At 41.8% G+C, this 12,107-nt stretch overlaps 1 protein-coding gene across 1 annotated transcript; it reads right to left on the reverse strand.

Moving 5' to 3' along the window:
* Window positions 1-1,113: 1,113 nt before the first annotated feature.
* BRK1 (BRICK1 subunit of SCAR/WAVE actin nucleating complex) lies at window positions 1,114-9,310 on the reverse strand. Its single transcript, XM_019732692.3, has 3 exons — window positions 9,152-9,310; window positions 2,013-2,095; window positions 1,114-1,745 (listed from the first exon to the last, which is right to left on the reverse strand). The coding sequence occupies exons 1-3, from the start codon at window positions 9,267-9,269 to the stop codon at window positions 1,719-1,721; spliced, it is 228 nt and encodes a 75-aa protein (XP_019588251.1). The 5' UTR covers window positions 9,270-9,310; the 3' UTR covers window positions 1,114-1,718.
* Between the last annotated feature and the right edge of the window lie 2,797 nt (window positions 9,311-12,107).

The raw sequence follows: 12,107 nt of genomic DNA on the forward strand, positions 1-12,107 counted from the left end.
CTTTTGCCCCTATTGTATCTCGTTATAGTCCTTACAGAGTAGGAACACAATTATCTGCAGAGTACCAGATAACCTGAAATTTAAACTTTAGAAGTACTTACTTCTTTATCCTGAGGATAGGGGAGATATTATGAATAATGAACTTAAATGAGCTCAATAATGTTCAAAAAACAGCACTTACTAAAGGATGTCAGTTTTGTTTCCATTGTAAAAATCCCATTTTTTAAGTGAAGGTACTATTTTAAATGGTCTTTCAAAGGGCTAAGCAGCGGTTTTAAAAGTGCCACGCAGCGTGAGCTCTACAAGTCAGTTCAACTGGTATTTACTGACTAAGTGCTTTCTCCAAGGCACCCATCTGGCCAATACACGAACAGACATACAATACAGATGCTAAACTGGAGAACAATTCACAAACCCAGAGGTGAAGTGTAGTGTTAGCATGATAAGATGGGAGGGGCTGAGAAAAGGAAAAGGGCGGTACTGAATGAAAAAGTAAAGTCCTGGAGAACTTTGTGGAGGAAGTTTGGCTTGAGCTACAGTTGGAAAGGCAAATAGAATTTGAATAGTGGGAAATTAGTGTGTACGGAGCACAGTGACTTCTATGTGACTCGGAGCACAGTGACTTCTATGTGACTTCTATGTGACTTACAAGCCTTTAGAAGTAGGTTGGCACAAGTTTATAGCAAGTTTTGGACGCTAGGATGAAAAGTTTTAGACTCTTCTGTTCAAACAATTTTCTTTACCAAAGTAGACATTTAGCTGTACCTTATAAAACCTGGATATAAAACCCTGGATTGTGGTTAAATTGTGTGAATGCTGTTATTTCAATAGACTATAAGCATCACGCCTGATTCAACACACTGTATCTTTTATTGAAGCATAAAGTACCTACACAGTAAGTACTTGGTAAATGTCTGCTGAATGACCGAATGATTCCCTGGATGAATTAGTCAGCTTAAAGTCCAAATATGGGGGCTCCAGCTGGTAAGCCACCTAGGCTTTGATCAAACAGCTACCCCTGAAAGTTTTATGTTAGAACAATCCCACACATCAGATTTCTGTAGGTGAACCCCATCTCTAGCTCCTCTCCCCACCACAATCACAGCAGTCAGATAAAGTTGAGGAGTTTATTAGGGAAATGTGAGAGGCAAAGACACCCCAAGTGACAGAAAGAAAATTCTGAAAATGTCCCTTCAAGCCAAGTGGGGGCCTGGCCTTGACCTCCCCAAAAGGATGAAAAACTGGTGGGTTAGCAACCACATGCTCTGGCAGCCACCTTGCCAGGGCATGTGTGTCTCCTAGCCCCCAACCAAGGTGTTGAGGAGACAGAGACTGTTTGTAGATTCAATGCAGAGGCCATGAGTGCTATGAGGAAAGTCTGAGAGAGAAAGAGAGGGGTGGGGAGGACCTTCACGAAGAGTCCCAGGCTTTTGGCTCTGAGTGCCTCAAATACATTGACAAGTAGTTCTACAAAATGTTACTGAAAAGGTAAAATGCCTAATGTTTTCAACAGTTCCCCTGGAACTTCTCCCCACATGCCACATCACACTGCCAGATGTACATGGCAGAGCCCAAAGGCCACATTGTTGAAGAAAGAAAAACAAGAATAAGCCCCGTTGCTCTTTAAGAAGAGAGGAAGGAGCTGAAGGCTGCTGGGGCCTTTCCCACGTAGGCCTGCATTCTGTAAAGCAACTTCCCAGCAGCAGCCTGGCACAGTTCTAGGTAAGGGTCTCACCCTTTGTCACCTGTTGAAGAAAAACTGAAAATTAGATAAATTCAAAGGGATTATAGGGTCTTAAAAATCTTATTTTCAATCCTAGGTAGTAGGGAGTGGTAGAAAATAAGATACTTTTGGAGTCTCAGACACATGGTTCAAATCCAGGCCAGGTACTTAAGTTCTCTAAGCCTGTTTCTGCTTCTAGGTTTGTTTCAGCGATAAGTGGAAATGTGCATTCTCTCTTGCACAACTATTGCCTACCCTCATGAGGAAGCATCTTGCCAGCCATACTCACCCGTGCTTCAATGTACTCTATTCTCCGTTCAAGAGCTGTCAATTTCTCATTTAATGTTGCGAGTCTTGAGCGACAAGACATATCTGGTAAAACGAGACTGATGTTCAGGATTATTGTCATCCAGACACACACAGATACACAAAGACACACACCCACCCAAGCTTAAAAGAGGAATGATGTATCATGCAGAGTACAAATGGGATGGGTGGACAAAGCACGGGAGTGCAGAGGACAAAGTGAGAAGTATCTTAGGAGCACAGCTGCTTAGAGTGGATCTGTTGAACTTCCTACCAAATAATCGCCCCCAAAGATGTGGCCTCCTAACCCCTGGAACCTGGGAATATGTATCTTACATGACAAAAGGGACTTTATAGATATGATTAAGTTTAAGAACCTTGAGATCCTGGATTATCTAGATGGGCCCAACCCAAAGACAAATCCACAAATACAGACAAGAAAGGAAGAGGAAAAGCAGAAGAGATTTGCAGTGTGAGAGGGACTCAACTTGCCATTGTTGGCTTTCAAGATGGAGGAAGGGGACCATGAGCTAAGGGTTGCAAGTGACCTTTAGAAGCTGGGAACAGCCCTCAGCGGACAGCCAGAAAGGACACAGAGATCTCAGTCCTACAGCTGCAAGAAAATGAAGTCTGCCAACAAGACAACAAGCAAGGGAACGGATCCTCTCCTAGAGCCTCCAGAAAGGCAGGCACACTGCTGACCCGCGTTAGCCCAGTGAGCCAGTGCTGGACCGCCCAGCTGCACAACCGTAAAATAACCCATTTCTGTGGTTTCAGCTGCCACGCTTGTGATAATCTGTGATGGCAACAATAGAATACTAATACACCAAGGGTGTACAGATGGCTATCTGCTAATAGGCAAACTAAGAGTTTCAAGAGAAGGAAAATGACAAGAGGAAGAAAATAATCTCAATAGGGAAGAAAAGCTGAGGCCAAGAATGCAGGAGACTGTGGGGAGGCGGAAAGGCCTCAGTGTTTCCGAGCTCAGGGAAGCCACAGCACTACTGCAGCTCTAGGAGGGCGCTTACGTTTCATTCTTATCTGCACAGCCTTTCAGAAGGGCTGAAAACTCGGAGAACGTTACATACCTTGTGGAGCCCACATTCCATCTGCAAAATTCCTTTTCTTCCTGTACCTTTTCCAATCTTCTTTCACCACCTCACCCAAAATGAAGCCTAGATTTCCCCTAAAATACCTTTTCCTCTGCAAACTTCTCTAACACAAACTACTTGCCTATTCTTTCTCCAACTAGTCTCAATATACAGGAGAAAATGGTTTCTAGCCATGCTAATTATTTCCTATCATTCCTCCAACACTGTTGTTCAGTCATCTCTCAATAATCTTCACTTTTTAAGTTTAAAATATCCACTCTCTGCGACACCCTCCCACTCAATGACTTAACACTTAGCTCACAACCTTCCTTTTCATCGCTTCCCTGGCTGTTATGCAAAAGTGCTTCGGTACCCATTTTGAGACAAATCTTCCTACACCCTGATCTTGCCTCAATTTTCATTGCATCATATCCAAATCTTGCTCATCTTGCCTGTTTAAACATTCTTCTTTAAGGTTTGGTTTAAACTCGACCTCTGCGGGGTCTTTGCCAGATGGATACATTCACTCCCTTATGTATTTACCTAAACATTTATGGTTGAATTTCTGATTTGTAAGTTATTTATGCACTTAGTCGTAGGTTATCACTTCTCCCTTTGGATAAAGATTTAACAAACAAAAATGTTCACCACTATTACTTAGGAAAGCATGGCATATATATGAGACTATTGAAACAGCCATTAAAATTACATTTGAAGAATAATCACATGAGAAAATGTTCATGCAACTCCAAATGTTTATGTACTTGTAATTTATTATTTACATGTCTGTTTCCCCAGTAGAATGAGTTAATCAAAAGCACATACTGTCTCTTATTAATCTTTGTAACCTTAGTGTCTTGCCTGACATACAGATATTTACTGAAAAAAATGATGGATTCTGGCACATTAATGCAACAAAAACTTGACTTTCATGTAACTCCACTAATTTTACAAGTGGGGAAATTAAGGCATAGATAAGTTAAGGGCCTATCAGGGGTCACCGATGGGACAAAACAGTAGCAGGACTGAGTTCAAAACCCAGCTCCCTCACGCTCTAGTCTGGTATCCTTTCCCATCACACTGTCCCACTGCACACGGCTACCACCCTTCTGAGCCTCTGGGGCTGTAATTTATTCCCACATCTCTTAAAATTTGCTTACAGCCCAATTCTTTCACTTTCTAGTTGTTGTTTTTTTCTTTTTATTTCCGTATGAGATCCTTTCCCACTCATCCATCTTCACTACTACTCTTCATTATTTTTTTTAAAAATAGCTTTATTGATACATGCATATATATTTATATGCATACCACAAAGTTCACCTGTTTAAAATATATAATTCAATGGTTTTTAGAATATTTACAGAGTTGTGCAGCCATCACCATAATCTAATTTTAGAATATTTTCATAATCCCTAACAGAAACCTTTCTTTATTAGTATTAATAATCATGCCCCATTCTGCCTCCCCTCAGCCCCTGGCAACCACTGATCGTTCTGTCTCTATGGATTTGCCTATTCTGGACATTCTTCATTCTTCCTTTTAATCTCGTTTGTCTGCTAGTACTGCGTCGTCTAATGCCCAGGTCTAGCTTGAGTAGAAGCACCTCAGCGCCCCTTTTCCTGGATACACTGCCACTGCTAGGACTGCCCAACGGGACCAAATCTCTTTTGCTTTTGTTTGTAGAAGCTCAAAGGTACACCATGTATGCTACTGAGTAACAGCATGAATGTTATCACTGACAACCTGTTATTTCCCATAGAAAGAGCCAAAATTATCCAGAGGGCAGGGTGGCAAGAGGGAAGGTTTCTTCCGGATGGCTGTTCTGTTCTAGCTGTGTCAATCTGGTAATGAATCAGAATCCAAGAACACAATGCTACTGGCCCACATGGAGAATGTGGAGAAATACAAAATGTTGAACTCCGGACACTCTACTTATATTTCAGATCCCACTAAAGACATACTGGTTCAAACAAAGCACTGGGAAAACACTCAGCAGCTAGACAAATCTAAAACCAGAGTGCATTTATGTGTTCATTATCACCAGACTTTAACTGAAAACGCCACTTGTCCTCGTCCCCCCTGTAAGCAGGGGATGAGTCCCAAGCCCCCAGGGGAACCATAAACCCCATACGTATTATGCTTTTTCCTATACAGACATCCCTATGCTAACGTTTAATTTAAAAATTAGGCATAGTAAGATGAACAATAATAATAAAACAGGACAATAAGATACTGTAATAAAAGTTACACGAATGTCTCTCTCTCAAAATACCTTATTGTACTTCTTTGTGATAATGTGTGACGAGATGAAGTGAGGTGAATGACACAGGTACTGTGATGTGGCATCAGGCTACTGCTGACCTTCCGATGATATGCCACAAGCACTTTACAGCTTCTCTTTGGCAAAGCCGAACTGCCAGCATCACTACTCGTGTGCTTTGGGGACATTATTAAGTAAAATAAGGCTACTTGAACACAAGCATGCAACACTGCGGCGTGGCTATGGTAACCCAGGCAGCTACTAAGTGACTCAGGCGCAGGTTATATATACAGCATGGATATGCTGGACAAAGGGATGAACAACGTCCTGGGTGGGACGGAGCACATAGCAAGAGATTTTATTATACTGCTCAGAACAGCACACAATTTAAAACTTATAAATTACTGATTTCTGGAATACTCCATATAATATGTTCAAACCACAGGTGACTGCGAGTAACTGAAACTGGAAAACAAAACAGCGGCTGAGGGGGGACGCCTATGTACATTATCACTGCTGACAGATGGGTTAGCAGACAGCACCTTCTCTGAGCTCTCACTGCACATAACCTTAGTCTACAAAAATCAACACTGTCTTTCTCTTGAATTGTTTGTGCAGGTAAGTTTTACCTCTGCAACAAAATTCTAGATTTCTTAGGAGTGATTACTATGTCCATTTATTCTGACTTACTCCCTTATCATAGCATCTGACACACAGCTGGGTCACAACAAGCATGCTCTATTTGTTAAAATAGTCACATTTTCTATTTTTTGTTACATTTCTCTGCACATAGCTTTAATCAGGAAAAAAGGTATAAAAATATCTGTGGCAATTCATTTTTAGAAACTTCACAGATTCAAACTACAGAATCGGCCTAGTATTAGGAAGTTCTCACTGCATGATGGGCTGCGCGTCCTCAGATTCAGATGGTGCTCCAACACTCAGAGAGAAAACCACAAAGAGATTACAACTCTTCTCACCAGCTGGAATCAAAGGGTAAAAGCTGTTCAAGAACGTCATTAGCTGTCTTGGAAAAACAGATCCCTCTCCAAACCTCATGGCCTACAGACTCTGGTTAGGTGAAGACTGGAGGATTGCTGCCATTTTCAGAGTTCCAGATGCCTCCTCAAAGTAAATGCCTATTCAGTCTTTGCACCACCAAATCATATCACAAACTCAATACAAGCCCACAGCACTAAGGAGTCACACTAAGGGCTTAGAATGGGAAAATACATCCCACACACGTTCATCCTGGGTCATTCAATGCCAAGACAATATACTCAAAGTGTCAATATACTCAAAATATACCCTTATGATTTATCCAGTTTCCCAGCCTGATGACCTTTGTCTAAATTCTTATATCATGATATTGTCAATCTTCGCAAGCTTTATACCTAACTGCTAAATCAAATTGCTTTAACTTTTAATCTTGCTTCATAATTCTGTTCTTACTTGTAATTTAATTGTTCTTTTATTTAACAGGACTAAATTCACACTGTAAAATCTTCAAAAACCACCTACCGTGTTTCCCCGAAAATAAGACCTAACCGAAAAGTAAGCCCTAGCATGATTTTTCAGGAGGATATCCCCTAAACACAAGCCCTAATGCGTCTTTTGGAGCAAAACTTAATATAAGACCGGTCTTATTTTCGGGGAAACGCGGTAGTAATTACTCCAAACATCAGGCCATTATCATTACTTTAGGGAGAATAACAGCCTAAGCTAAGGGAAGTCATTTCTTCCCTTTCCTAAAGACTGGAATTCTGTGTGTCTATTTCCACAGCCTAGGACTTGCTGGAAATCTTGAACAAAAAGAAGTCTTTATTCTCTATCTGATCACAAAATGTGACGCACACACATTTGATAAGATCTTAGAGCAGGTATTCTCTTGCTAATAAAGGAAGAAAAGAGACATTTCTCCTCTGCAAATCCTAAGCTCAAATTCTTCAATTTTCGGTCAGTTCCAAAAGACTCACCCACTATATAAATTTAGTGGGTGTGAGATGCTAAGATTTATGTCAAAGATAAAGGTATGTGAATTAAAAGTTTATTAATATTAATATAATTCAGTGCTCACAAATGAAGATATTACATTACCAAATCCAAATTTGGGGGACTGAGCTACTAGATTACTTTAAAATTTTAAAAAAAGAGCCCCAGCTTGACTTGTTATTTTAGATGCTTTATTGACTGAACTGATATTAATACTTTGCTTGGATATTGTGTGTACCTATCGGATATTAACTCCTACCAGATAAATGAAGTCTTTTAATTCTGATTTTTAAAGTTAAAACTCTCCACATCAGTGATTTTTCCTATTATTTTCCAGTGCCTCTCCAGACTAAGCCAAAGCTGTGATCCTGTCATCATTCCATTCTTTCCCTAGTATGCAATATTTTGGTTTCTCTTATCTGGCCTTTCCACTGAGAGAATGTTATGAGTAAAGAATGCTGTGAAGAACCCCCAATAATACTTTAGCTCCGAGAAAGCAGGAGAAACCAATTATGAAAACTAACATTTAAAGCGTTTGCACAGAATTTAAAAAGACTGCCTGAGTAGAAAGGTACTTCTCCCAATAATACTACCTTCACCCCCATTTCCTGGTAAGGAAATCCACCGCACCAAGACACATCAAGATTACAGTTCTATACATCTTCTATGTAAATACATTAATACAAAAACAATGTTCTGCTTTGTTCTGAAGTTACTATTTCGTCCTCAATACAGAAAGTCTTTGAACGCAGGAAATAGGTTCTTATTCTGTGTCCCCCCACAGCGCCTAAGTCTTGCACTAAGATCTAGATTCTCTTGCTGACGCTTTTTGACAAAATTCTGTCAAATGCTTTTTGGCAATGTTCGGTCCTTAGAACTCATCAGTCCTCTAGCTAGAAAATAAATAATACGTTTAAAAATATTTTTTACATCATTTTCCCTACGAAACCTTAATTGCTGAAATGTTGCTGAATTAGTGGAAGAGAAGCACACGAGTGGGAAAAATATCACTAGATGTCATCTCTACACCTTGTGATTACATAAGAAAGTCTACCCAGTGCCCAGTTCTCTTAAAGAAACACTTGAAGAACACTTGCCATGACTAGGAAAGATTTTGCTAGAAGCAGACAGGACTGCCAGCTAGATGTCAGCAATACAGAGATTTCCAATGGCCTTACACGATCTGGACCTTACTTCTGACCTCGTCTACCACTCTCATCACAGCAAACACGGAAGACAAGAAGGGACAGGCAGGAGAGTAGCTGAAGGGGCGACTAGCTGAAGGGGCGACTAAAAAGCATGGCACTGAAGGGTTTTGATTCGATCCTGAAGGAGATGGGGAACCATCAAGAGTCTTTAAACTGGGCAGGGACACGGCCACGGAAGCCTTCTGGAAGGCGCCCTCTGAATGCCAAGTGGGAACTGGAAGGAAACCGTAGCACAAAGGAAGCAGGGAGACTACTGAAGAGAAGAAAAGCCGCAGAAGGTGGATGGAGCTGCCTGACGAGTCTGGAAAATGGCAAGACTCGTTTTGTTAATGGGTCCGGGGTAATGGCACTGAAGCGAAGAGCTCAGCCTAGAGCAGGACAACCCTATAGGAACTGCCCAGTGCAGCCTGAGGGTGAGGCAGGGAGGAGGAAGGTGGGGCCTGAAGGAGGAAGCGAAAAGCAGCAGGAGCCGGGGACTCCCAGAGAGAACCCCTTCAAAGCGTCTCAGCGCCCCCGCCAAACTGCCTCAGAGGCCTCCCTCTATCCCACCTCCCCCTGCTCGCCCTCTGACCGAAGGAGTTGAGAAAGTCCGCGATTTTCTTGATGCTGCTGGTGATGACCTCAATGTACTCCCGGTTCGCCCAGTCCTGGTGAATCTCCCGCTGCACTGGATCCTCTTGTCCCGCCATGGCTGCCGCTTAATGAAGAGCGACTGCGCAAGCGCCCCGACCCTCCAGATCGCCCGTGCGCCTGCGCCGCCAGGCCACGCCCATCCCTGGGCACCCACGAATCAACGGGCATTGTGATGCGCCTGCGCAATGTCACGTCCTCGCCTGCGTTTTTGCCCTGCTCCCACGCCTCTGAAAAGTCGCCTTAACGCCGGCGGGGAGAGTTGAGTGCGCATGTGCCAGGAGCCTCTCACCCACCATAAACCAGGTCACTTGCGCTTAGGGTATTTGGAGGCGCGTGGTTCCGCGTCACCCTCTCACTCAGCTGCTCCAAACAGGTTGCGGTCTGTGTCAGCACTAAGTTGGGCATAACTGATTAAACCACATTAAATACAAGTCATTTTCAAAATGCCTTTCAACAGCACAGCGTGATGGTCCACCTGGATTTGTCAAATGAATACGTATTTTTAAAATAATAATATCCAGTGATGGAGAGGCTAAGAGGAAATTAGTAGACTCGTAAATAGCTGGTCACGTTGTAAACTTGGCACAATCCCTTCAGAAGAAAATTTGTAAATCGATAAACAAGAGCTGTAAAAATATTCGGACTCTGACCTAATCATTTCATTACGAAAATCATTGAAAAAGGAAAAAACAACACTTTAAGCTCAAAGGTGCTCTTTGTAACATTATTAAAAAAAAAAAAAAAAAGAGAGAGACAACTAAATTCTAAATATCCATAGTTGAGGAATGAGTAAACAATGGTATAGACATTTACAGCAATATTATGCAGTCATTTAAATGCTAATTATGAACACTGGCAACATAACACATGAGAAGTTGAAGGGAAAAACAAAATATAATTTTTTCTTTAATTACAACTACACAAAAATTATGACTGCTTGAGGATAAGAACAATATACAAAAAATGTCAATATCTGGTTTGTTAAGGTAGTGGAATTATGGACAATTTTATTTTTAATCTGATTTGTGCAGTAAAGCCTTTTACTTTAAAAGTGTGGTGAAACAGTCATTACTTCTAGCAGTAGCTGGAGGAAAAACCATTACTAACAGTCCTTTACTCAGAATATTTTACAACCTATAAAACTGCTTTTATTAGTTATTACCTCACTGGACCCTCACAAACCCTGTGGAAGTCACGAAGAGGTTTCTCATTTTACAGATGAGAAAACTGAAGTTCAAGGTCACACAGCCAATTAAGTGGTGGACCTTCACCAGCTAATTCCAGATTCCAATATCTTTCACTGTACCAATCTGAAAACAGTTTAAAGTCTACCTGAACTCTTGTACATATTCATATAATGATTTTTAAATAATAAATACTGACTAAATATAGAACCCCAGACATCCAGAAGGCTCCTCTGGGCCATTCAAGACCCTGCTTCCCACCTGATGCCGTTGAAGTCAGCATTTTGCTTACTTGTCAGAGAAGTCAGATCTGCAGGGCATCTCAGTTTTAAATCATAAATCTACCATAGAAGAGTCACTTCACCCCTCTGAGCATTGGTAATACAAAAATAACGACATGGATGGGTTAGAATTGTTGGGAGAATTATGTGAGAAAGGATAAATAAAACACTAAGTTTGATCATGAGTAAATGCTTTGTGAAGAGTCAGGCACTAAGAGACAGTGCCTGACTCTTCACAAAGCACTTACTATCAGTTTACATGTATTTTTATGCAGAAAGCAGAAAATTAAATATATATATATACATATATATATATATATATATATATATATATATATATATATATATACACACATATACAATTAAAAAATGATTGGGGCCGGCCCAATGGCTCAGGTGGTTAGAGCTCCATGCGCCTAACTCCGAAGGCTGCCGGTTCGATTCCCACGTGGGCCAGTGGGCTCGCAACCACCAGGTTGCCAGTTCAATTCCTCGACTCCCTCAAGGGATGGTGGGCAGCGCCCCCTGCAACTAATGATTGAACACGGCACCTTGAGCTGAGCTGCCGCTGAGCTCCCGGATGGCTCAGTTGGTTGGAGCAAGTCCTCTCAACAAGGTTGCTGGTTCAACTCCTGCAAGGGATGGTGGGCTGCGCCCCCTACAACTAGCAATGGCAACTGGGCCTGGAACTGAGCTGCGCCCTCCACAACTAAGACTGAAAGGACAACCACTTGAAGCTGAATGGCACCCCCTACAACTAAGATTGAAAGGACAACAACTTGGAAAAAATCCTGGAAAAATACACACTCTTCCCCACTAAAGTCCTGTTCCCCTTCCCCACTTAAAAAAAAAAGATTAATGGTCTTCCATGGACAAGTCAAGCGCAGCTCTTCTCCTTTTGCTTGACTTCCCATACACGTTTTCCAGGTCTCCCCTGTAGTTCCAAACAACTCAAGAATATAATGCTGTCCTGGAGTGAAGAATGTTCCTTTGGACTTCTGGAGTTGTCCCCTAAATGCCTCATGGAGTTTGCTGTCAGGCAGTCAGTCCTCCAGTTATGGGTTTGCCAGCATGGTAGTTCTTCATTGTAGGAAAATAGTTTCCAATGTGTGATGCAGGGCTGCAGAGGCAAGCCCTTTGGGAATGGTATTGGGTTAACAGGAGTGCTTCAGGGTGGCAGATTGCCTCAGCATAGGGGAATCAGATGTGTTTTCAATTTGAGTCTGTCGTATGCTTCATGGAACTTGGAGATCTTGTCAATGACTCTAGGTATAATCATCAGTGTGGAATCAAATTCTTGAAGTGTGTCAGTTGCATTAAGCCTACTTGCAATCATGCACTAGGACCATCATTTGCACAGCTATGTATATGGCATGTGCACCACGACGATGTTGTGGGCTGCTTTGAAAGTATCAACTTGGCTTTCAGC

The sequence above is a fragment of the Rhinolophus sinicus genome, chromosome 5, assembly GCF_057876585.1.
Source record: "Rhinolophus sinicus isolate RSI-liver-muscle chromosome 5, RSI-T2T, whole genome shotgun sequence".
Classification (NCBI taxonomy): domain Eukaryota; kingdom Metazoa; phylum Chordata; class Mammalia; order Chiroptera; family Rhinolophidae; genus Rhinolophus; species Rhinolophus sinicus.